The sequence below is a fragment of the Lutjanus erythropterus genome, chromosome 12 (genome assembly GCF_056507025.1).
Source record: "Lutjanus erythropterus isolate fLutEry1 chromosome 12, fLutEry1.hap2, whole genome shotgun sequence".
NCBI classification, from domain to species: Eukaryota; Metazoa; Chordata; class Actinopteri; order Lutjaniformes; family Lutjanidae; genus Lutjanus; species Lutjanus erythropterus.
This window is the reverse complement of record NC_139328.1, coordinates 18,658,790-18,684,886: the sequence shown is the minus strand read 5'-3', so window position 1 is coordinate 18,684,886 and position 26,097 is coordinate 18,658,790. Positions and strand designations below refer to the sequence as shown.

General features: G+C 39.8%; 1 protein-coding gene and 1 non-coding gene across 3 annotated transcripts in view; one reads left to right on the top strand and one right to left on the bottom strand.

Moving 5' to 3' along the window:
* Positions 1 to 26,097, bottom strand: part of LOC146317874 (retinal-specific phospholipid-transporting ATPase ABCA4-like) — a 57,020-nt gene that overhangs the window by 19,398 nt on the left and 11,525 nt on the right. Inside the window, exons 8-28 of one of the 2 annotated variants that reach the window (XM_084732464.1) lie at positions 24,721 to 24,810; positions 20,385 to 20,622; positions 19,415 to 19,554; positions 18,671 to 18,787; positions 17,599 to 17,796; positions 15,062 to 15,267; positions 13,799 to 13,975; positions 12,389 to 12,611; positions 11,952 to 12,173; positions 11,422 to 11,626; positions 11,223 to 11,315; positions 9,380 to 9,586; positions 7,496 to 7,673; positions 7,076 to 7,207; positions 6,526 to 6,665; positions 6,299 to 6,436; positions 5,232 to 5,413; positions 4,958 to 5,063; positions 2,957 to 3,162; positions 1,530 to 1,584; positions 1,215 to 1,265 (exon numbers count right to left, since the gene is read on the bottom strand). In XM_084732464.1, the coding sequence (XP_084588590.1) occupies positions 1,215 to 1,265; positions 1,530 to 1,584; positions 2,957 to 3,162; positions 4,958 to 5,063; positions 5,232 to 5,413; positions 6,299 to 6,436; positions 6,526 to 6,665; positions 7,076 to 7,207; positions 7,496 to 7,673; positions 9,380 to 9,586; positions 11,223 to 11,315; positions 11,422 to 11,626; positions 11,952 to 12,173; positions 12,389 to 12,611; positions 13,799 to 13,975; positions 15,062 to 15,267; positions 17,599 to 17,796; positions 18,671 to 18,787; positions 19,415 to 19,554; positions 20,385 to 20,622; positions 24,721 to 24,810 (3,304 nt within the window). The remainder of the gene's footprint in view (positions 1 to 1,214; positions 1,266 to 1,529; positions 1,585 to 2,956; positions 3,163 to 4,957; positions 5,064 to 5,231; positions 5,414 to 6,298; positions 6,437 to 6,525; positions 6,666 to 7,075; positions 7,208 to 7,495; positions 7,674 to 9,379; positions 9,587 to 11,222; positions 11,316 to 11,421; positions 11,627 to 11,951; positions 12,174 to 12,388; positions 12,612 to 13,798; positions 13,976 to 15,061; positions 15,268 to 17,598; positions 17,797 to 18,670; positions 18,788 to 19,414; positions 19,555 to 20,384; positions 20,623 to 24,720; positions 24,811 to 26,097) is intronic. The other variant, XM_084732465.1, reaches the window with a different exon arrangement.
* trnas-cga (transfer RNA serine (anticodon CGA)) lies at positions 2,139 to 2,220 on the top strand. Its single transcript has one exon. It is a non-coding gene; the product is annotated as a tRNA-Ser (tRNA).

Below are 26,097 nucleotides of genomic sequence, written 5' to 3'. Positions count from 1 at the left end.
GAAGTCAAGTTAGTTCCTTTAATTTACTATTGTGTGTGCTTATTTTTGGCCAGAAACAATCTTGTTATCTTAAATTAATAATTGGCACATAACAAGCAAAAACACATTCCACAGCTGACTGCAGATTTTTGTTCTGGATCACCGCTGAAAGCTGTAAAAATAATGCATAAATTAAGGTAAACACTCGGTGGGACAGTATGCATACACAACTGAAGAAACTTTCAAATAAATTAAAGAATCTCTTTTGTGGAAAAATATGAAATAAAGTATTTCTTTAATTAAACTAATCTGTTCACATATTTTTAATATATTCTAATGCTGTTCACTGCAAAACCTCCTCAGTCCCTCCACACCTCCTCCTGCTGAACTGTTAACATTTTCTGCAAAAATAACTGAAGGATGTCGGCCAAATACCAGTAATTATTAAGCAATTCAGTCTCATCAGTTTGACTGACTATCTTCAACGAAAACTGGCAAAACACCTGGGGCTCAGAGCCACAAGACAAATGCATGCAGATATACTTGGCTGCGCTGCACTTGAGCTCTACAAAATATAATGAGACCAACTGTTACTCACATCATGTACCTAATCCACACAAAATATTGTTTTTGTTACAAAAACTTCAAGTTAAATCAATTGATGCCCTGCCAGGAAACTTGTAGTAATAGTATGAATTGTAGTTGAAATATGAGCACCATTTGGTGGACAGATGATTAATTGTAATTTCCTCCCAACATAAAATCAATACTTGAAGATTTTGACGATTATATTATTCCTTAATTGTTATTTGATGTTACTAAATTTCATTTACCTGCAAGGGTCTCCTGTTAAAGAAGGTTTGACTTTTGCAAGATATTCCTGAGCCGCCTGGCCTGTTTGGCCTTCTGTCTGCCATCTTGGATTTTGAGAACTATGTAGTGCACTTATAACAGCTGGCCAGTGGGTGGCAGTGTATGAGGAGATGCACTAGTTTCCACCACTGACTGTCACTGGTAACCAGTCTGGTTGCTGATGCTCAACTATATCATCAACACTCATGCATGTACAAGAAACCAGCTTTTGAATTGCCGTCCACTGGAGGGACCACTATGTATGAAAGAGTTAAATTTAAATAACAATTCTTGCACATTCTGATTGACCCAAATCCAGCAGATTCACTAAAAAAAAAAAAAAAAAGCTTAAATTGAATTGTAATGGCGCTCAAGTCTCTGACCTTCATCACCAACTTTGCTGTCGTTTTTTCTCCGCTGTAACATCCACTGTTCTAGAGGTGGGAGCACACAGGTGAGACACACACACACACTAAAGGGTTAAAACTGAAACATGACGCACCACATCAGATGTAAACACATCACAAATATCTAATGGTAGAGCTAGGGAAGTGAGTTACAGGGAATTCACAACAATAAGTGCAGAATGAAAACAGGTGTGAGGTAAATGGATTAACAGCACGTTAGAGAGACGGGGCAACGGGTCAGAAATTCAATTCCAGGAAAAGGCCATGTGGAATATCAGTGGTGGTATTTACCAGGAGAGGTGGCATTATTCGCTGCTTCTCCGTCTGCAGTGACCTTTATGAAGATCTGGAAATAAAAAAAGAGAACTTCCTTAAACTTTCAAAACTTTTCACACGTTAAATATAAGTTCTCCCTTTAAGTTCTGAAGTTATATAAGTTTTTCACTTTCCTTTATTAAACCAGAAATGTATTCAGATGCGAAATCCAGTGCCAGCACAAGTTCCCACATGACCAAATTGGACCGAATCACCACACAGATTACGGTGCCTCATTTTGTTGCCACACACCTCAGCTGTGTATTGAAATAGTTGATGTCTGGTGTGGATGTTACAGACACATCACCAAACGTGACAGCAGGTAGCCTTTCGCTAAACACAGAATTTTTAATTTATTTTCCTGTTATTAGTGCTGTAACTGGTATTTAGTGTTAATTTATTGTAGTTGAGTTAGCTTTTATTTGTCATGTGAATTTGTTATATAAATGTCATTCGTATTAGGTATTTATTTCTATTTATATATTTACATATACTTCAAACTGTTAACAGTTAATATACTGTATTGTGCAATTTCAAATTCAATTTTGCCTTAGCAATGAAAAATGTTCTTTCAAGTCATCGTCAGCTGTGATGGCCGAGTGGTAAAGGCGTTGGACTCGAAATCCAATGGGGTTTCCCCGCGCAGGTTCAAACCCTGCTCACAGCGATTACAAATTCAATTCAGTCTGTGCTATTTGTGACGAGTTGAGACGATCCAAAAGGAGAGAATAATGTAACAAAGCATTAAGGGGATGGTGTGCTGTGTGACATTTGGGGCAGCGGTACCTCTGAAAGACTTTGGCTTAGGAACTGAAGGGTTGCTGTTTCAGTCCCTGCACAGACCAAGTATGCGGTGTAGCTGGAAAGGTGCTAGTTCACCTCCTGGGCACTGCTAAGGTGCTTTTAAAAAAATCATCAGCTCAGGCACCATTTCGGCACCAGCACCATTTTAAAAGTATTATTTTAGCACCAGTATCAGGTGCCAAACCTAAACTACACGCAACCCTAATAACCTGCTTTATTATTGCCTCAATAATAATTTAACAATAATAAGAATTTTTGACAGGTGGAAAATAGTCATAAATATACTCATAATACTAATTTTGGTCACAAATGGCTTTAGTGCACCACTATTAAAAGTCACCTGTGAGAAAACATGAAGGCTTTTACAACTATTTATAGCGTCGGGCAGTAGTCCAATTTAGACTCTTGTAGCCAAAATGAGTATTAAAAAATTATCCTGACAAATAATTCTCCTATTCTTTATTCATAAACACACACGAGAAACACACTTGATACTCAAGCCCTCCATAATTTATTATTATTATTATTTATTATTATTATTTTGCTGTTGATGATCTCAAAACTAAAAAGTTGTTGGTGACGTCATGTGATGTTCCCACCTCCTCTAGTGACGTATCAGAGATGCCGAAGCTGCTGAGGCCCATGTCAGCCAGCGTCTCCTCCAGCTCCCTGAACAGGCTGGCATACGCTCGATGTTTGAAGCCCTTGTTGGGGAGCAGGTAGGTCAGCTCCTGGCCGATCATCTCGATCAGCTTGGCTTCAGGGACGTGGTGGTGGATGAGGCTGGTGATGCTGTCAATATCCCCTGGGAGGAGGACAGAAGATCATCATTCATGGAGAGTTAAGAGTTCCCAAAATAGCAGAAACCAAGAAAAAGGGACAAAGAAAGGAAAACTGCTAATTATGCCAAAAACAAAAAACAAACAGTATTATTCAGGCACGAAAACGAACAAGTAAATTTGTGCTGGAATCGTTGCATCTCAAGTGTCCCCAGGCAGAATAAGGAGGGAAAGACATGTGGGTCAATATCACCAATAAATAATCAATGTGAGATCTGTATCTGTTGGATAAGAGGGCCCGTCATGAGAATATCAACCAGTAACACACAAATACATCCATGTAGGTCAAGGTTTGATTTAAATGCCCAGAAAATCTATTTTCTCGATCAACTTCTTACTACGAGGGATGGGATCCTCCAGTTTAAACAAATTTTGGTCATTTCACTGTGGAGATTTCCATATATGTTTTTTTCTGTCTATAATCTTCTCACTGGTTTTAGATGTCACAATCCTACATGCCCCAATCAGGATTCTGCAGTTTTTCCCCCTTTATTTATTCAGAGAAGGCCTAATACCTCCAGTTTGGAGAAGCAGCAGCAGTACTGATGTAGGAAGCTAAGCAATGTACTGCTGTGGACAGGGATAACAACAATATTATTTTACCCATCTAAAAAACATCAACCTAAATAAATCAATAAAGCTGGGGTCAGCAAATTTCTAGATTCTATTACAAGCTTTAAGTGTAATATAATTTAAGTGATCTGAGACAAAATTAGACTTCTGCACTTCCTCTTTTAGCTCCGTTTTCAGGATTTAAAAAAAAACTAGCCCATGACAGGAGATCAATCACAGGTCAGCTGACGGTTGAGTCTCAGTCCCAGGTCATCAAATACTGACGCTTTGGGTTGGTGGCCACCAATGTTGCCACAATCAGTTATTTCTGTGTGTAAAAGGTTTTTGCCAAAGGAATCTGGTTGGCTTGGACAGAGAGATATTTGACTTATATAATGGTGGTTTCCTGCTAGAAAAGGCTGTTTGACAGCAATGTAAAGCAGTGAAAATACTCGAAATATAGTGTACACTTAATCTAATATTGATTTCTTTAGTTTGCTAAAATAAGTTTTGCTGCTGACTCTGTCCACAGCTGTACACTGCTTAGCTTCAATACTTCTCTGCAATTCTCCCAACTGGGGGTGTGTTGACCGCCATCCACTGTGAATATCAACAACTACCTCATACAACCCCACATCAAATAATCCAGTTTATCCCTTTAACTCGTAACTAACAACTAAAAATGTTTTTTTCTGTAATTGTTACTTATTGAATCATAATCATTAACAATATATAAATACTTAATGTGTAAAGCCAAACCCTAATTCCCTGGTTGGACCCCTGTTTTCCATTCTGTTTTTGAGTCTCACTCACAGGGGTTTAGGTTGGTAAAGCCGAACACAGTAAAATAATGAGAAAATAAGAAAATACAGGCAGAGGGCTGCAGGGTCTCTGCAAATACAGACATCAACACACACTTCTAGAGGATCATACGCAATTCTTTTTTATGTACAAGGCTATACATTGTTTTTTAGGATAATCCTGCATAGTATGCCTTTAACCTAAACCTGGGAACATTGAGCTTTAATCCTGAAATGGTTAAGAAAGGTTTAGCCAAAATGTCCTCATTTTCCAAAAACACCTTCACTCACCGGGTCTAAATCTGAAGTTTGTCCTCAGTAAGATCAAAGCACAGGAGAACACATGCACACAAACAGAGGAGGAGCAGCTCATGAGTATGCACTGTTACAGTAAAATAAAAATTCTTACCATCCAGAACTCTGTCTAGATGCTGGGACAGGTTCTGAGACTGATCTTTGTATCCTGTACAGATGGAGCAGGAACAGGAGCAGTCAGAGGCACAGTCGCAATCGTTCTGCAGGAAACGGCAAAGACAAGAACATCTTCAACAATTCACAAAATCCTGCCAGAAAACTGAAAAAAAGCAAGTGTTGTCTTTTCTGCGTCTGTGTTTGAAAATGATTACGAAAGAATAAACAGACAGAGACACACATTATGAGCTGGTGGAAAAAATAAACCTCACCTCTTTCTTCTTGAGATCCTTCATCCGGCGTACAAGTGTCAAATAGAAACCGACTCCAAAGCAGTTCTTAAGGAAGAGCGGGGAGCCGCAGCAGTGGAGCTGTCCTTTGGAGATGATGGCGATGCGGTCACTCAGCAGGTCGGCCTCGTCCATGTGGTGAGTGGACAGAATTACTGTCCGGCCTGCGTGGTAAAAGCGCTTTTTAGTGACTTGAATCATCTGAATCAAAGGAACAGTTCAGCTCATTCTGGATGAACAGAAAAGTTATCACAACTTTCAAGTGTTTTTGCCAGCAGATTATTGATTTTATGACTGTTTTTTTTCTCTCGCTCTTGTTGTATCTGTGCAGCTGAATTTTTCCGTTTGATCACTTCACTACTTAATTCAAGTGCCTAAGGAGAGCTGTGAAGCTGCAAAGGATTTGGTTTCATTCTTCAGTGTAGCAGTAAAAAGTGGACCTGGAGGGCTAAAATGTGACGCTTAAATGCAAAATACACAGGTTCTGTCAGTAGGGGCTCTGTCACATTGAAACAATGACAAATGCATAGTTTGATGGCATCGTTAAGCAGCGTGGGATCATGGGAGTTGTTGTGTTCATTGGCAGAAATCATGTTCATGCACGAGACACTGTGTTAAAGTTTTGTGTTACGCAGCTTCATTAAATACTTGATTCTGATTGGTCAAATACAGCATTCTAAGATTTGTTATTCACCTTTCCTGTTTGAGATATTCTTTTCAGCCAGGACGGTGAAGGCATTACCTGCCCTTCTCTGCTTCTGATAGGCTAATCCTAACATTCTTACCCTAACCCTATCCAATCACACTTCTCATGACTAAACCTACCAACAACCTATCCAACCTAAATGACCCAAACCAATCAAGGCAACGAGTGCTAGCGACTTGTAGGAAATGCATTGCTACCTTGAATAAATTATGCTTTTATGTGGGTTTGACCATTATTAGAAACCCCTGCATTAACATAAGCACACAACTCAACAAAATATATCACATATCTCTAGCATTTTTTGACATTTTAATGCAGAAATGAAGAAGACTTCAATTTTTACCAGATCTGTATTTCAGTAAGAGGTCCCAAATGGATCTCCTGGAATATGGGTCCACTCCTGAGGTGGGTTCGTCCAGGATCACGACCTTTGACCCTCCAACGAAGGCCATGGCGACCGACAGCTTCCTCTGCATACCGCCTGTAGGGTGTGTGAGAAGCAACAGTTCAGGGCAGAAACAACGATGAAGGGATCTCTCTTTCACAAACACGGAGGAACAAGTGGTCCACCTGAAAGATTCTGAGCCTCGTCGTCTCGCTTGTGAGGCAGCCCGAGGTCCACTAGCATGTCCTCGACCTCCCTCTCCGCCTCCGCCTGAGTCCGACCCTTCAGCAGTGAGTAGAACAAGATGTGTTCCTCCACGGTGAGACTGGGACAAAAACGGGGCGGCGCTTATTAAGGACTTTACAGTGTGAAATTGTTGTTTTGACAGTTTTTTGACTGTGTGAACGCTTCAAAAGTCTGGATGGGGAAGTAAATCAGCATCTGTGGCTTTCAACAACTGCTGTCAAAGCCAGTGTTTTATGATTTTTTTGGAAACTGTGCATTGATTTTAACAGTCTGTTTCACACTTCATCGCAACTGAAGAAATTCAATCATTAACTTTCAACAAAGAAAAATCGACAAGTAATTTTAGTTGCTTCTTCGGCATATACAGCTGCTTTTTCGTTTTTCTCTTTTTTGCTGTTTATCCTGGAAACACTGTATGTAATCAGTTTGTCTTTTGACTTTCAATGCAACTGATACCACACTGTTGGCAGCATCTGTCATGTAACTCACTGTTTGAAAAGGATGTTGTACTGAGGGCACATTCCCATGGAGGAGCGAATAATGTCCATGTCGGTCCGAATGTCTCGTCCATTAATGTAGGCTGTGCCAGATGTAGGAGGGTACAGGCCGGTCAGGATGGACCTGGACAGAGCAGAAGAACATACAACACCAATAACATGACCAGGGGTCTTTGCCAACTTTGTGCTGGATTCTCATGAGGGATCCACATATTAAAAATTGTTTAAACCTGACACATTTTATACATAAATGAACCTGCCAACTTCTGTTCCTCTTTTTAACTTGTTTTTAAAAAGTCTTTTCAATTCAATTCTTTCAAAATCCTCTGATTTTATGTGTTTTGAGGCTGAACCTTTACTCCACATCATCGTCAAAGACATCTGTAACACGTTAAATCAAATTTCGGCTTACATAGTGGTGGTTTTTCCAGCACCATTGTGCCCCAAGAAGGATGTGATCTGTCCCTCATAGAAATTGATGTTGAGACAGTTAACAGCTGGACGAGTGCTTCTGTCGAACACTTTCACCAGGTCCTGAATCTGCACCCCCATCACCAGGCCCACTGGGTCTGCCTCAAAGAACAACTGACCTGCATGGAAAAACAGGCCCAAAAAAAAAAACAGTTAACACTTAAACAGAATAATTTTGTACTTTATAACACAATTAAACATATCCAAACGTACACACAAAACAAGTGCAGTTGCTGGAGGGAATGTGGGGAAAATAATATGTAAAAGAGATGTTTGGGAAGTTGGGTATTTAGAAAAACACAATGTACTTCTGGAAACGTCTGCATGCATGTCATTTATGTAATGCTTGTTTTTATATATATTGCTTGTTTGATGCTTATATGTAGTAATGAATGTGTTGAAATGTTGTCTTGGATGTACAATACTGTCTTTTAACTTTTTTATGCCTTCTTTTAGCCCCTACCACGTTTCCTCAAAAGGTTTTGCCTTTTCCCAGGCCATTGTAAAATAAGAATAAATAAAGGTAAAATAAAACAGAAATATAATAAAACATGTTCCAAGAGCCTGCAAAAGGAAAAAATTATATATTTTTAGATCTAGAGAATTACAGCACTCAAACAAATAACGGGAGGAAGAAAAAAGTGGGACCTCCCAAGGTAAAGTGTCTGGAAATTGCAGAGGACGAAGATTATGGAAAAGGAAACTAACACAATCAATAAAAAAATGAAAAGCTGCTGTAAAAAGATGGGCTTTCTTTAAATTTAGTAAAGGCAATCGACTGTGTTATAGAACTATAACACTGATGACACTTCTATAATGAAACATCAAAGCTTAACCTCCTCTTTTTTTCATTTCATTTTAATTGTGTGCTGTGTTCATACATGTGAGTACATGAATGTATAGATTTATATGAACTCTACAGCAGGTGTGTAAATGTATGAACATACACACTATGATCTGTAACATCCATGCTGGAACATACTTTATTGTTTATGTATGTACTGTGTTCTTTGTACGGGTGAAGGATAAGAAAAACTACATGTGTCAAAATATTTAAATAAGAGGAAATTCATATGATTATTATTTCAGTTCTTGTTCTTCGTCTGTGCCTTGTTATCTTCACAGCTTTTGGTTTTGCGTTCCCATTCTTAACTTGTAAATATTTAAACTCTTAATACTTTTTAGTGTTTTGTTACTTTTTGAGTACTTGACACTGATATGCAACAAAGTGAGGTATTTAAAAAAAAGGAGTTATATGAATGTATATCATGGATCACTCAATAGGTTTGAACTCAATGTCAAAGTTAATAAATGAAAACCTCATAAAAAGAAAAGTCCTTCAGTTATGGGTAGAATATCACATGCCTTCATATATTCCTTTTGCTTCCTTTCTCTTTTGCTTCCTTTCTCTAGTTTAACTGAAGCCTGGTACAACCAACAATAGAGTTTTGAAGATTTTATCATGTTTAACTCAGACAAATGTTGTCAATAACCTAGAAACTTCTTTGGTTTACATTCAAAATAAGGCACATTTTTAACATGCATCATTAAATTTACATTCTCCCTAATAGCAGTGCTTTATATTTAGACTTATTAATCATGAATCAGTGTGGACACAACCTGGACTTTCTTTTGCTTTTCCTCTCTAATATTGTATCTATATTATATATTGTCTTCTGTCTGTGTTTGTCTCTCTTTGTGTTGCAGATCCAGGTGTGTTTTGTTGCCCTGCCTGTCCACTAGATGTCCTCAGTGTGTTCCCCACATGCAGTTTGGTGTCCATTCCCCCTCTCCAGTCAGACTTGTGGCGTATTTGTGTCCTCACCTTCTGTGCCAGAGTCGTGCACCTCCTCCTCCTGGTTTGGAGTGTCCTGTTGTCGTCTCAGCAGCTCTCTCTCTCTCTCCAGACGTTCCCTCTTACTCTGGTGTTTACAGGTTTTCCTGCTGCCTGAACCATTACAGGTGGGTGTCTCTGGTGTTACCCCGTCCTCAACGTCCCTCTCCACTTTGTCTGGTTCAGGTTTCTCAGGTTCTGGGGACGACAGATCACAGACATGCTTCCTGATTCGGATGTGGTTGGTAAAGTTTTTGTTGACTACACTGGGGGGTGAACTGGCAATCAATCAGAAATAGATTATTGATCCCCAGGGGGAAACTGTTTGCATCACATTTGCTCCCACTCAAGAATATAAAGATATGTAAGCATATAGAAAATAAAAGAATGGAAACAGAAATTGTATGTAAAAATATGTTTTTAAAAAATTGAATAATATCACTATATACAATAATATAGAAATACAATATATATCTAATATATACAGTATATATAACAGTTGTACACATAAATAGTGTAAAAGCAACAATATAAGAGTGTAGGTCAGTTTAAATGCTCAGTATGAATAAATAAATGCAGTAATGAGGCCAGTGTAACCACTGTGCTGCACTACTGAATTATTATTATTGCACAGAGTATTGAACATTTGAGTAATTGCACAAATAACCATATTGTTAGGTCAGTACTGCACGTATGACTAAATAAAAGAAATATTTTCTGATAAGTTGAACATATAAATGACTAAGTCCTCGTCAGTCTGTTTGCTCAGTGTGTCAGACACTCTGGGGGAACAGCTGCAAAGTTTGATGGCCACAGGTACAAATGATTTCCTGCAGCGCTCTGTGGTGCAACTGATACTGGTAATTTAGTTTTTACCAGTGACATTTCAACATGTCAAACTGTCATCTGTAAAAGAATTTGAAGGTGCGACATGCTTTTGAGGTGTTACATGTATTTTGAGTATATTTACACATGTAGAAATTAGATTTCAACCAGCCAAATGACTGGTTTATAGATTAATTTAATTACAGATATCATCGATTCCTTTTTCACTAGTAATTATAACGATTACAATGATTAACCATGAGACTCACACTCAGACCTGATCAACCTGCATTGGGCCTTGACTGAAGGTGTCTTGTGATAAAAGAACAAAACACCCAATGAAGTCGAGGTCCATAACTGGTGACGTGTCATTCTGGTAGCTTCATATAGTGGTCACCTCCAAGAACAACCCCACTGAGGTATAGTGCTGAATCTTCAGGGATTGTAACACCAAGTCCTATTAATGAATCTAGGTATTATGAATAACGATACTGGAACTTTATTCACTACTAATCAGTATGGGCCTCAAAAATCCAGTACTGGTCAGGGTCTACCAAGGACACTTCAGCATGCAGACTGGAGGAGTCAGGTTAAAACCACTAACCTTCCGACTCGAGGACAACCTGTTCTACCTCCTGAGCCACAGCTGGCGCAAGTTCATTTTCCTTTTCCAAAGGAACTGCTCATAAAAGTTGCTCTTTTCTTAACTCAAACATTATGTCGGCTTGAGTGACTTATGGTTAAAAAGACCTTATTTCAGAGCCTGTGCTGCCAAGGGCGCATCCTAAATGTCTCCTACCGAGATGCTGATTCAGTTCCTGCTGAAGGAGTGCAGGAGGGAGCGATGGAGAAAATCTCGACTTGTTATATACCTTATATTGACCTTTCCAACACAACCACAGTCCTCCAGTGGGAAATAGTTCTTCCTGGGAGCAATTAGTTCTAAGGCTAAAACTATGTGCAGACGTCCACTTCTCCCACTCAGGTTTTTAGAGTCAGTGATACCAACCTTGTTCAGCCATTTCTGTGTGTGAGCGTGCAGGACTTTGCCAGTATGAGGACTGGAGTGGGAAGTAGAATGGTCGACCAATGCCATACTGTCCTGTGAGGGAGACATTAGATATAAACATCAGTGTAGAGAACTTTTCTACCAATAACTGGATAAAATTCTGTGTAAAGTAAATCATGCGGCATATTAAGAGCCCAACCTGGGAAGACATTGTCCAGATACCAGGCCAGGATGCCGTAAAGGACAGCATCAAACATCATCATGAGGATGGAGATGAGGAAGGAGTAGGTGTCTTTCTCTAGCGGGCTCGTCGGGATGTTGTCCCACTGCAGACCCAAACCCTGCTCCTCATACCGAGACAGGTACTCTGTACCGAAGCCGAAGGCAACCTGAGACAACAAGCTCTAGAGAAGCAGAGGGATGCATAAGTTATAACTGATTCACTGACAAGTGGTGCAGAATATCTTCATAAAGAAATATTACAGTGAAATGTAATGTCTCAAGATTTAATTTATCAATGTCTCTGATGAAAACACTTTTACATTTAGCTGTACATGTGTATTTATTCCTCTGTTGGGGGCAATACTACTTGTTAAAACAATGATACTAGCAAGAGAAGATACTTTTTGATTTTTGTTTTATGTTTTCAGTAACTGTGTTTACATGAACAGTATATAGACTTGCATTTGTTCTGTAGTTGTGAAATATTTGACAAAAAATTAGACATACAGCAGCCAACTTCATGTTCTTGGTGATGCGGTCCTGCCAGGCGAAGCAGAGGATGTGCGGCAGGTAGAGGGTGAAGTAGATGATGCCGCTGCAGGCAGCTGCCAGGTTGGCCTTGTTGAAGAAGACGCTCATCAAGAAACACTGCATGATGGTGGCGATGGTGAACGTCAGTAGGAAGAAGAAGACGAGGAGAGGGTTGCTGTAATTCAGCACCTTTCCACCCTGAGAGGAAAGATATTTAGTGATTATATTTTCATTTACACACAGAGAGAGAGAGAGTGCAACCATTGGCTGCAAGAATTAAACAATTCTCTCCATAAATAGAGTTTTTTAAAATCATCCACAAGAGGGCACCATTACATGCTACAAAACCAGCAAATAAAACTTGACCCTAGTTAACATGGCCTCCTTCTCTGTCTCACTCTTTGTCTTCTCACCATGATGATGAAGGTGAGCAGCGCCGTGCTTGCAGTCATCATAATGAAGCAGTCGATGAAACATGTGTACCAAATGACTCCGTTGTCGACCCCCATGGCTTTGAGAGTCTCCTTAAGGCGCAGCTCCTTCTCCAGCACGATGCTCTTCACGGTCATGGACACAGAGTAGATCCAGGCCAGAACCATGAAGAGGGGGAAGCAGCGGTTCAGTGTGATCATGAAGCTGCAGGAGGGGAGGAAGAGGAGGAAGAGGATGAGCCACCGAAACTGGACTGAGAAATCTTATGAAACCCATGGAAAATGTGTGTACGTTTGATGACCTGGTTTTGTTCTCTCTACATAAATACAGAAGAATATTTCACTTCAAATTTGTATGTAAGACATTTCAGAAAATATGGGTTTAAGGGAGCAAACTTAAAGCCACTATGAGTAGGATTTGACAGTTTTAGACTCTGGTGCCTCCCAAAAATAACACTTTGGCAGACGACAGTTTATGCGGCTACTGACCCCACTTCACCATGAAATCTGACCTACAGACACAGAAAACAACACAGACTGCAATGATTTACACAAGGATTTTTGTAATCCATGTACATGCACACTGCTGCACTGGCTTTAAAATGTTGTATTTTCTTTAATTTTATGCATTCTATACACTCTATATTTAGCTTTATTTTAATCTTCATCTCATCTCCTATCTTATTTTTACATGTAGTTCTACACACAGTAGCTTTAACATGTGAACTTGTGGAAGATCATTTAACACACTTTCGTCTGGTAGATTAAAGGCAAACTATTAAGCATTTTCCTAAAAAAAAAAAACACAATGCATAGATCACTCACACCCAACCAGAGGCATGTGGCGGCGCCTGGATCCACCCATATCATCACATTTTCTCAATATTTTTGTTGCAATCAGGATGCTTTACCCCAGAATGTTGGCATTTGACGTGCTGGCAATAAGTCTCAACAATCAACTATCTTTCTGGTGTGATCAGAAACAGGAACCGACAAATCCTGCCTACTCTACATTCTAAGTTCTGTGACGATGCTCTGGTGTGATTTGGCTGGCATTTTGACATGGAAACTCCTTTACCCACACAATCAATCAACCAACAAATCAAACCAAGCAATTAATCAGTGACATAAAGAGTCAATGAATAAATCTATAAATAAATTATAGCTCCACATACACATAAAAGAACAGAAGCCCAGTGACACAAGCGAGAAAAACAGTTCTGGTAATTCATTTTTTAAGTCTGATCACATTTTTTCTCTCATGTTTTTATGCCTTAAGAACGGTTGAAAAAAAAAGTTTTGCTCCTTGTATGCAGCCATGGAAGCATCATTTGTATAAATCGTCCACCACGTGACTGATGTGCAGTTACATGAAGAGGCCCGTTCACTCACACGTCATCCACGTAGCATGGATACGGCATCTGTTGGATGTAGACCCCGAGTGGCCAGTCGTTGCCTGTGTGAAGCTTGATGATGCCGTGTTCGATCATGTCCTGCAGGTAGGCGAAGCCTCCCCAGATGTACCTCTGATCCTCCACAGGGTCTGCTCTGGGACCGGGATCCCAGTACCTGAGAGAGGATGCAGAGAGTAAACAACTGGGGTGCTTAAATGTGGACACAAACAGTTAAACAAACAATTTATTTAAGCTTTTTTTTGTTGTATGAAGTAATCCCAGTCACAGTCTCCATTCAAAACATTGTAAGAATAATAATAATAATAATAATAAAATATCCTGAGGCTGGAGTCTCTAAAGCCACACACAAACCACATGTACTCTGCTTTTACTTAAGCGGATAAGTCCGAGCCAAAGCCTTCTTGCAATCTGATTATTCAATTGTATAGCGGCAGCACTCCCACTGGGTCCATTACAGCCTGTTGGTGCGCTCGCTGCGCTGTAAACAGCTAAAACTGCTTGTTCACCCCCGGGGATATTGACATACTGTCTCTTTATGAATGGGAGATCAAAGGCAAAGGAAAATGCATGTAAGAGTCTCACATGGGAGGATAAAAGGGCAGGTATCAAGTTAATATGGAACCACCACGAGAGTATGGAAAACACATTGAGGCCAGCTTGAGAGGGTTTTCTTTTCCTCCTCTGAGGAATGTGACAAATCCATATAAATTGCCTCATTAATGTGGCAGTAACAACATGAAAAAATAAAGCAACGGCGGGTTGTCAGGGTGATTTGGTCGTCTAAACGTAACTGGTTGGATCCCACTTAACCCCTGTGGGTATGTGGAGCAGTCAGCAGCACTGGAAAGCACCTATGATTAGCCTTTTTCCCCCTCTGCTAATAAAACGTTTATAGTCTAATTTCTTTGTGCAATAAATTAGCTTCCACCAATGATTTGGAAACCACAGACCTTAAAGGATTGGGGATCAGTATCTGCCCAAGGGGCTGGACGATAAATCTGAGTGGTCAAACCACAATTAGCTACAAGGAAAAAAAAAAAAAAAACATGTTCTGCTCCATAAAGTACATTATTTTTTTCTGACTTCTCTCTAATTGTTTTCACAAGAGATGCATCTGTTTTACCTTCTCAAGTCTCAAACAATTACTGAAATGAAACAATCTGAGGTTAGAAGGAAAAAAACTGTTTTGAAATCCTAAAAATCATCAAAAAACACATCGCCCCAGAAAACTGCTACTGACCTGTCCTTGATCTTATTGGTCCGCTCCACTGCATCAATGTCCATGCGGATCTTGTATTTGACATGGGGGGGAACACTTGTGGTCCAAGGATATATGTCCATGAAAACCACGCCGGCCCAGAACTTGTTCTCCTCCAGCAGGTACAAGGCCTGATGGGTCATCTGAGACTCATCCGTGTAAGCCACAAACTTGTCTAGACTGATGCACTGTAACCAAAGAACAAACGAGGGTTTGATGTTATACAGCAGTTAGACTACGTGACCATGTGTGTTCATATATTATAATTTGATGTTTGAAGTGCGATGTTCCTCCAGATGCTGTTGTAACACTAATTACTCTGAGTGTTAACTTTAAATATTGATAGTTACTGAATTAAAGAAACGATATGTAGCGATGGTACATCCATTGTATTTAATATACAATCTACGGTTGAAGTGAGTTCCCCCCCGACTCCCCCTCCCCAGACTCAAGGACGCTCAGGCAGGCTGCAGGCAGGCTGGTTGCAGGAATGCTGCCAAAATGCAAGAGCTCCTGTAGATTGTATGTAGTTTTGTGAGTTTTCATTCACTCTTAAGAGAACCATCTTTCACTGAGGCGATCTGGTAACATGGGAGAATCTGAGGGACTCCATTCATTCTGCAAAGGCAGTCACAAATACACACACATACATACATGGAAGCAAGTGCATGCATTCATACACAGAAACATACATACACCTACACACAAGCAATCGTGTTCTCCCACTGTCATTTTCTCACATGCACTCACACGCGCTCGCTCTCGATGAAACAGACTTAATTGCCATGTGAAACTCCCACCCAACACACACACAAACACGCTGCTCTCTAACCCCCCACACCCCTGTGTACACCGTGTCTAATGTCTCCATTCACTTTACTGTACAATACCCCGAAAGCGCTGAAAGGAAGACGAGAGACCACTTCCCATTCATCTTTACGGGTCCATACATCCACAACACAACAATGTTCGCTCAGAGATGGGCTGAGAAAAAAGACCTTCACTGATACACATGTTCCAATGGGATTTCAGTGTGAGAAACATACCCCTGACAGAGTGAGGGGACCTAATGCTAACTGCAGCGGTCGTCCTATGGCCCAATGCTGCCTGACAGCTATATCTAATTGGCTAAACCGCCAGGGTTTGTTTGTGGGGCTCTGAAGGGTCTGGATGCTGAACTTAGAGACAAAGGACAGATTGAGATGCCTGCACTGATAGGGCTCTCTCCAGAACCGCAACCCCTGCCCCCTTTAAATCAGACGAGGGAGCAGAGAGGGAAGGCATGAAGGATGGATAGAGTGATTTGCCCCTCTTTTATTTCGCAGGCGCAAGGGTCTGTTTCAATGCGGGGCCATACACTAAAACAGCATTGAGCTCATTGGGGGGGTGACTCACTCCCACCTACTCTCCACTTTATCACCGGCTCCACAATGGGAGCAAAGGAGGGGGGTGACAGGAGGCTTGTTCTCCCCACCTTTCAGCCCACAGGACGGGAGAGAGGCTCTATAGTCGTGCTAAGTGGCCTGCTCTGATTCAAAGAGGCCTGGCTGCAATCTCCTGGGAGCAGACCTGGAAGACTGATGCACCTGTCTGGAGGACTGAGAGCTGCTCTTACAAAAAGGCTGAACACCTCGTCCTGGGAATGTGCAACATTTGGCAAATAGTGACTAAGGCAAAGAAGAAAAAACAGAAGAAGAAGTTCTGCATTTGATAGGGTCGACTACAAAAACTATGTAGATATTAAGGACACTGCGTTTGGCTGGTTCCTGTCATGCCTCTCTGGCACATCTTTATCTGTTGTAATGGGAGAGTCTCCTCATTCCCAGCCAAACGTCTCATGTGCCGTTCCACAGGTGTCAGTTCTTAGGCCTATGTTATTTTCTATTTATATGCTTTCTTAGGATCCAGTAATTCGCAGATGTAATAGAATCAATGCACCAACGCCACAGTTCGGCCAGGAACCCGGATGCGTCTCCATACTGGGACATAAACAACAGAATTAATTACATGTTAAATATTCAGTTCAAGGTGACCTCAAGGTGTTTAACAGTGCAAGTTCAAGCAGACACTGAAAAAGTCAGTTATGGTTTCAACTCTTCGTGCCATTAGGCCGTCTGTCATCTCCAGATCGTTCAAACTTGGCTGCCAGACGTCTGACAAATTCTAAGAGATAAGACCCAAACACTCGCATCCTTGCAATGTTGCACTGGCTGCTTCTTAGGTATTGAAATTATTTTAAATGTGTACCAGTTACTTTTAAAGCCTTACAATGCCTCACACCTACCTACATCATAGCTTTACTCAGGCCTTATGAACGACGCCGCTGCCTGTGCACCTCAGGTATGACCTCCCAAACGGTTCCCACAGCCAACCTCATTACTAAAAGAAATGTAGTGTAGTGTAGTGCTGTGGAATTCCTTACCTGGAGAACGTAGGTTTGCCAAATCACTCCTCAAAACTGTAGTTATGAGGGGAAAATAGTGACTAAATAGATGGACAGGCTAACTTGTATGTCTTACCTGTCCATACTGGTTGAACATGCGTATCATCTGGTCGGTGACGTTAAAAATGTTCCTCCAGTCAAAGTTGGGCATGCCCGGCTCCCTCCATTCGTCTGGACCGGTGTACAGGAAGTTAAGAATGTCTTTGGTGGTAAAGTTTGTGTCTCCCAGACTGCTGTCCATGAATTGCGTCACTGTTGGGTTTCTCAGGGTGTCCTGCAGCGATCGAGACACAACTATAGTGGCTGTACATGGTATAAACATATTATATAATGCCAGAACAAGTTGTTAGTTGGCTAAAAAGTATATTAAGGCAGTGTTTCCCAACTTTTTTGCTTAAGGGACCCTTTTCCTATGATTGAGTAAACTGACAACCCCTGACTAAGTGACATATTTTATGGATACTTCATATTGTATTCAACAATAACAATATAAAACAACTGAAGACTTTACAATTAAACCAAACAGTGAACGCAATGACTGCAGGAGGTTTGTGTAAATCGAGAAATCTGGATGAATTTTGAGCAGATTATTTCCAGAGAGTGAAAGCTCTGTGGATGTAGCTGGTGTTCAGGTCTTCACTGTGCCTTTATGTTGTGAGATTTTGAAGTTTATATCTTAAATAATAATCTATATAACATTTTCATTTAGTTTTATTCGTGGAAATAAATAGCAAGATATAGACCTACTGCATATTTTAAACACTTTTTTTTTTACACCTGTGAAGCTTTGGCGACCCCTTGTGGGGGTCAGGACCCCTAAGTTGAGAACCAGTGCATCGAGGAATATGAAAAAGGCCCTTAAATGATTGTATTGACAAACTTTAGCTTGCAAGTCATAAGCATAATTCATGCTCACCAAATTTAATGAATGTTTGAGAGGACTGCATGTTCAAACTGAAAGCTGCTGCTGGCGAACTCTCATCCAATCAAGATGAGTCAACGAACAGTGTAAATGTCCAGCAGTGTAAGTAACTCAGTGTGGAACTTTTATAGGGCATCAGTATTCAATGAAAATTAGAGTTTGCAAATGTGCACAAAATGATGCAGGTATGACTGCTTCTGTGTGTGTGTATGTGCAGTATTCATACCCTGATCATGTTCATCTGGACGCTGCTGTGAAAGAAGCCCCAGAGCTGAGGTCCCAACTCCTCCCAGGCCTTCGCCATGTTCTGCAGCCTCTCTAACTCCTCGAAGGTTGTGTTGGCCTGAAACACACACCCACAGACACACACACACACACACACAAACAATATATCACGTCAGTTCACATTGATCTAAACTGACTCTGATTGTCTCGTTTTACTGTGAAAAGTGATTATTTTACTCAAGATCCCTCTATTTTATACATATAGTGTGAGACAGTTAACAGCAGTGAGATCTATGAGACATGAACATTTCATTTGTCTAAGCTCTAAACTGCAATATTCTTCAAACAACAGGTAATAAACAAGTGGAGAGTCACATTAGGTAATTTTCTTCAGCAGGTTGCTGAAACTCTTCTTCAAATTGAGATGTGTTTTGCCTCAGGACAACTGAATGAGATGTGACGGACTGAAAAACACTCTGTTTCTCCTCTCATTGCTGCACCCTCACATTCAATTTATTGTTTAATTCTCCCCTCCTCTTCCCTTTCCCTCCCTCAATCCGCAGCAGATCACCCCCGATCCCTCCGCCCTCCTCTGCGTCGGCAGTCAGCTCATTCCTAAGAAGGGTGGGGGTTCGGACGCATATAAACAGATATTGAGAGTGGAGAAAGAATAGAGAAGGAGTGGAAAAAGTGAGAAGAGAGGCAGAGAGAGGTGAGGGGTCGGGCTGGAGGTGGTCTCTCTTACACTCTTTAATATCTTGCGGACGGCAGGGGAGTCGGGGGTGTACAGGATCTTTCCCATCAGCAGGGGCTTGACCGAATTCCACACAATTTTTGTTACGGGGTTGGACTCCAGGGTTTGCATCAGGGCATTGCAGAAAGGAGCTGAGGGTGGAAGAAGAGTGAAAACACGGAGGTTAGAAGAAGAAAACAGAGATAGAAAAGGATAAAAGAAACGAGAAAAACAGATAAAGCATCATATTGACTGAGAAAACAGAGAGCACTTTCACATATCCTCCAGATCAGAGTGCCATTCAGACGCTATAAATTTAGTTATAACGGTCGTGTCTTGTATGCTATTAGTCACCTAAGGATGATCCAACAGCTTTATGGTTTATGGCGTCATGGATTTCTATACTCTTATATGGCAAACTCAAAATGACATATTAATTTTGAACATGAAGAGCTGAGAACAAGAGAAAATGAAATATTCAAATCTGGCTGTTGTGCTGGTGTTGGGTATTTTTGTTCAATATTGAAATGCACAACAGAAAAAAATAGAGGAGCTGCACACAGCTGAAAAAATAAAAAGTAAATAAATTTAGATCCTTCAAAATCAAAAGTGGCAGCTTAATTAATGTTCATCTGGTATCATTTCAGTTTCTTTAGTTTTTATTTGCACAATTAACAAAAATAACTAACTAAATAAATAAAGCATAATAAATTAATGTTTTTTTTCAAGGGACTGTGCTGGTCAGACTATGAAACCCATTCATTTTAATGCATCTATGGGCCAAATCCTCCATTAGCTAATGTTAGCAAAATGCTAACTAACTGGCTACCTAATGACTGATACATATTAGCTAGTTAATGAGCATTTTCTGTATATCAACTGCAAAAAAGTGATCGTTTTATTGTACTGTACTGGCATATAGGACATAGCATATTCTGTGGAGCGTAGACTTTGACACACAGTCCGACCCGTCTTCACTTACTTGCAGTGTCATCATAGACGTAGTTGTGGCTCTTGGTTCCATTAACCCCCAGAAACACCTTGTAGTTGTTGTCCTCATACCAGTTGAAGGACAGGACCCTGGAACCGCCTCCCTCCGGGTAGCCACAGAAGAGGCTTGACACACTGGACATCAGCTCAGTGAACGAGGACGGACCCCCGGCTTGAAACAGAGAGGAGACCACCTTCAGGAGCTCCCGAGAGTTCTCCTGCTCCATCAGCTATGAGAGTCACACAGGGAGCAGGTTTAAAGAGATTCACTCAGTGGTCAATGCATCTGTTTACTTGATATAGTTTTGAGACTTAAGATTTGTCCATTGTCTATTAGAACTTACAGTGTAAGTGTGGTTCTGTTTTTCTAGTAGCAAAAATACCAGCTGATAATCTACAATGCTCTTCTCAGAAGTACCCAGACAAACTGTCACTCTAACTTCCATATTCCTTGACTCATGTCTGGTCATCAGTGTCAGAAAGGCCTACCTCCAACAGGATGATGAATGTTTTAGTATTGCTATAAAGTGTAAATAATTAGCCTTGAGCTATTTGACCTTTTGCAGGATAATTATTTACAAGATAGGGATATTTATGTCCTTCATACTCATTCATACTGTGCGAACCGCGTAACATAAACGATCGCTAGAAAACAATAGTTTGAAAGATAAGCAAACATGTTGGAGGGACGCCTCTCCTCACACGATGAGGATTGATGCAGGGTGGACTAAATATCCTCCTATTGATGGAGCAAAAATAGCTTCATACAAGTGCATTTCTCCCTGGTGTGTATCATTTCCTTTTTAAAGAAAGAGGGAGTGGGCTGCCAATAATTTGAGGTTTGGAGACACTTTAGATTAAGGTGCCTGTAATAAGCTTTAGTTAATAGGTAATAAGACTCTTATAAGATGCATTGTAACATCAATATGTGTTAATAATAAAGGGTATATTGACTTTAATAATAATTGTTCATGCTTAGAAACAAAAATGCACAGGCTAGTTAACTGTTAATAAGTACAAAGTAAAGGATTTTTAATCTTAAGAAGAAATGCTCACACTTAAAATCCAGTAACTACAAAATGCATAGGCTAGTTAACAGTTAATGAGTGCATAATAAAGGCTTTATTACCATTATAGTAGCCTCAAAATGAATATGCTAGTTAACTGATACTATGTGCATAGTAAAGGATTCATAAAACTTAATAATTATTGTTCATAATGGATCTGATAGACACAAGATCCTTAGTTATGCATTAATAAAGGCTTAATAAATTATTTATTAGCCTTCATAAGAATAGTAGTTAACTTTTAATAAATAATAAAATATTTATTAGCCTAATTGTTGTTGAGGAAAATCTTAATAAAGGTTTAACAATGACATAATAGGTGCTATAAATGTCTTATAATCTAACAATAAATTGTTTATTGTGCATTATTAACACTAATATTGTCTTATTGATGATATTAATGTTAATAAACATCTAATAATGGCCTCATTAACTATTAACCATCACTTATTACAGGCACCTTAATATAAAGTGTTAAGTGCAAATCTGAGAAATGTGTCAGATCTTTAGATGATCTCATAGAGGATCAGATTTTAGGTGGAGTTGAGGAATATTTTTATTACCTCAGCTCTACAGTCTCCTTACAGCTGTAAAAGTAGGTTTTATTGCGACACTGATAATCAAACTGGATTGGACTGAAAATGACTCATTGCTTTTTTATGTCCCTCACTCAAATAACATGTTACGTGTGAACATGCACACACTAAAACACACTCCTGATTTATTTCGCTTTCACTCCCTTTTCCTCCCTTTTATCATTCATCATTTCACACACACGCAACACGCTCACAAAAATTCAGAGGAAGCAGCGGTGGGTAACGAGAGCATTTGGCTCGACTTTCTGTCACCACAGTGATACGAGGGTCCCACCTACAGGATGTGTCACCTCAAAGGAATGTCTCTCTCTCTCCCCCCCAGCCCCTCTGTGTCTCTCACACCCCTGGTTAAGGTGATGATGGGATACACCACCCCCTGCGACCTACAGTGAACGTGCCGAAACACACAACACAACACACTCCCACTCATTTATTGTTTAATGTCAGTCTTTGTGTGTGTATGTATGTCTGAATTAGTATGTATTAGGTGACTACACCAGTTGTTAGAGATGTAATTTATAAATGCACACACCTTTAGAGGGAAAAAGTATTTTATTACTCAACCATTTTTATTCTACTCCATATTGTATGACAATAATAATACTGTCATAAGTTTATCTTTATAGCAGATGTAACAAAGTGCTTCACAAAAAACTTTAGATTCTTTATCCTACTGTTACTTTTTTTGTTTGTTGGTTTTTATTTACTTTTCATCAGTTGTTTTTATGTAACTCAGTGCACCTGTTCCGTACACATACATCCGAAGTGCATATGTTATACGTATGTAATAATACATATACATATATTCTCCTCCATAAGCTATCTGATTCTATTTTGTTCTTAGTTTGTCCAATAAGGGCAAGAGGATCTTTTATCATGCTGCTGATGCAGATCATTTGATATGACTGAAACGGGGCTGCAATGAATCACAATCATTTGGTCTATATGTCCAAAAACGAAAAAAGAAAAAGTGAAAGATATCTATAATCATCTCCTAGTGTCAGAGGTAACAGCTCCAAACACCAAGATATTCAGTTTACTAAATATTATTATATATTATATTATACTATTTACTATTCCAGTTTTATTGTTCATTGACTAATTAATTGGTCCAGAAAAGCAACTCAATAGACCAAAAGACTATTCTATTCTATTCTATTCTATTCTATTCTATTCTGTTCTGTTCTACATTTGTCCAACATGGGCAAGAAGTCTTTAAAGAGCTTGTAAAAAAACTCCATGATAACTGCTGATGATTATTTGATTTGACTGATTGGGGCTGCAATGATTGTTTTCATTACTGATGAATGTGCTGATTATTTTCTCAGTTTTTGGTCATTAAGAGGCTAAAGCTACTATGATACTCTGTCAGGCATGTTCAGACGATTAAAAGACTCCATGCTTCTTCTTTTCCAAGTGCGGTTGACATGCTTCATAGTAATTAGCACTCTGGCTGCATTCCTGCACCCCCCTTGCAAAACTGCATTCTTGCATATTTGTACTTAGAATGAATTAGCCATTCCTTGGATTAGTTATGTGTATTTATTGTTGATGTGGATGTTGATGTTGTCTTTTTGTTTCTGTCATCGTGAGCAATAAAGGTAACATCATAATTTCCTAAAGTCAGATGTGCTGTTCTAAAATGTTATGTTTTGTCCAATCAGCAGCCCCAAACCCAAAGATACGCTATGTACTGTGACATAAGACAAAAGAATGCAGCAAATCCTTACAACTGAGAAATGGACCAAAAGCATTTTTGCTTGAAAAAAATCCAAATAGTTATTAGTTAGTTATTTTACTGTTGATCCAGAAAAGCTACTAAATGAACCTCAAGCTGAGAGTGTTTTCTCAAGGTAACTTTCAAAGTGGAAATATGAATATTTACAAATCCATGACAGAGAAAACTCTGCTGATGACATTCTATTCTATTCTATACTATTCTATTCTATTCACTGTCACACCAGAAAAATAAAAATGGATCAATATCATGTGATAAGTATACTGTTATAACAAGATGACAAATTCTTTCACTGTAACAATATAAATTGTATATTTTGTGCAATTACATGACAAGAAAAGTTTCTGTAATAAGTTTGTATCTTGCAATAAAGTGACAGTATCTTGTTATATCTTGTTCTTGTAACGTGTTTGTCTTTTTTTGGTGAGGCAGCAATACACCTCTGCACTATTCTATTCTATGCTACTCTATTCTATTTCTCTAATATATTGTAATATATTCTACTTCCTCACAATACCTGTTCTATTTCTGTTCTGTTTGATTCTGGTTTGTATTTCATACTTGTATGTAAAGAGATATGAAAGCCATGTGAGACACAGTCTGCATGTATGTACACACACAGTGACGCATAGACATATACATGAATGCACATACACACACACATTCACACACACATCACGTGAGCCTACACAGGCATACTGTAATTGTACAGAACACATGTAGGCTGTTAACACACATGTACACCCCACATTGTTGAGGCCGTCACTCAGCCTCCTGCTCTGCAAGCGATTCTCAAACTGGGAGCAGCGGAAGAGGCGAGTTTCCTGCACAGCTAAAAATACTGATGCCTCTGATCCTGTAGGACCGAGGAGAAGGAGAAGAGAGGAGAGGAGTGGGAAAGGGATCGATGGACTTTGGCGCACTTACGACTTGGATCTTCTCCGACACTGCTTTGAGAACACGTCCCCAGAATTGCAGGTCAACCCCCTCGGAGCTGCCGTCCATAACCTGAGGCATCTGGAGAGATAAAGTCACAAGTTGTCTCAGTCAAGTGAGCAGTATTTATACAGTGTTCAGAATGAGATGAATACAGATAAAATGAGGGATTAAACACAATTTGTTCTTTGTTTTTTTCATGATATGATCATCACTGCTCTTTTTAAATCATGTCCCATGATACCCTTTAACAAATAGACACATTCATAGCAAGAAACCAGTTAAACAGCAACCCTAAAGTGCTGGAAACTGAGTGCTTACAAGAGATCTTTGTTACTAGAATAAACAAGTTTTTGCACACTGCCGTTACCCAGAATTAACAGGCAGTTCAACCAGCACACTGCCAGGGAAAACCACATCACAGTTTCCATTTGGCTTTTCCTTTTTTTGTCTGTATCCACGGAGGAACTGAACCAGTATTAATCTGGAAATTTGCTGATACTATTCCCCTAAATCTCCCCTCAGTGACTTTATCTTCTTGAGAAACCATTAGCTGTAGGTGTTAGGGAAAAAAAAAAGGCCTGGTCAGTGCAGAGTGCTGAGGGCTACGGAAAAGACAAACACACACACATGTGATATCCTTCCTCTCGCATTCCTCGCGCTTGCATTTCAATGAACGAAGGAAGGAGGGAGGGAGGCTGCAAGGGGGCGAAAGAGAGAAAGCGAAGGAATAGGAAGGGAGGGTGTTGAGAGGTGGATGGGAGAAGGGAGTCGGGAGCGTAATGAGGGGAGGAAAATTGTTACAAGGCAGAGGTCACTGTGGTAATGGGCTTTACACTTAACAGAGCTAATAGGTTAAACACAGATCCCACTAAGATTCTCCTGTAGTACTAATACAAACTAACCACTAATGTACATACAATCCTTATATATGAGTCAAGAAACTGATTATCTGTCATATTTCTGTAATATTCACTGAAACTGTACTTTTGGAAACAAAAGAGGTTGAATAACAATAATTCACTGAGTTAAACTTAATGACCAAACAGCTAGTAGTTGCACCTACATGAATGGTCGTGTCACTGTGTGGCTACTGAACTGGACTGCATTGTATTGTGATGTTATTATATCTAAAAAAGTCATGTTGCAGCACTACAGTACCTCATTATAGTGCTCTTTTCTCATACATTTTTCCTTTTTTTAAAAAACTGCAGTTTGGTTCCAGTTCTGCAACGTGGATTTTGCTCTTGGCCATATTGTGATTTTACTGCAATAGCGATTAATTGTGCAGCCCTAATTTCGCCCACTTTCCGGATATGTTGCTTATTTAATGATTTTATGCACACAAGATGACACACAGAGAGATCT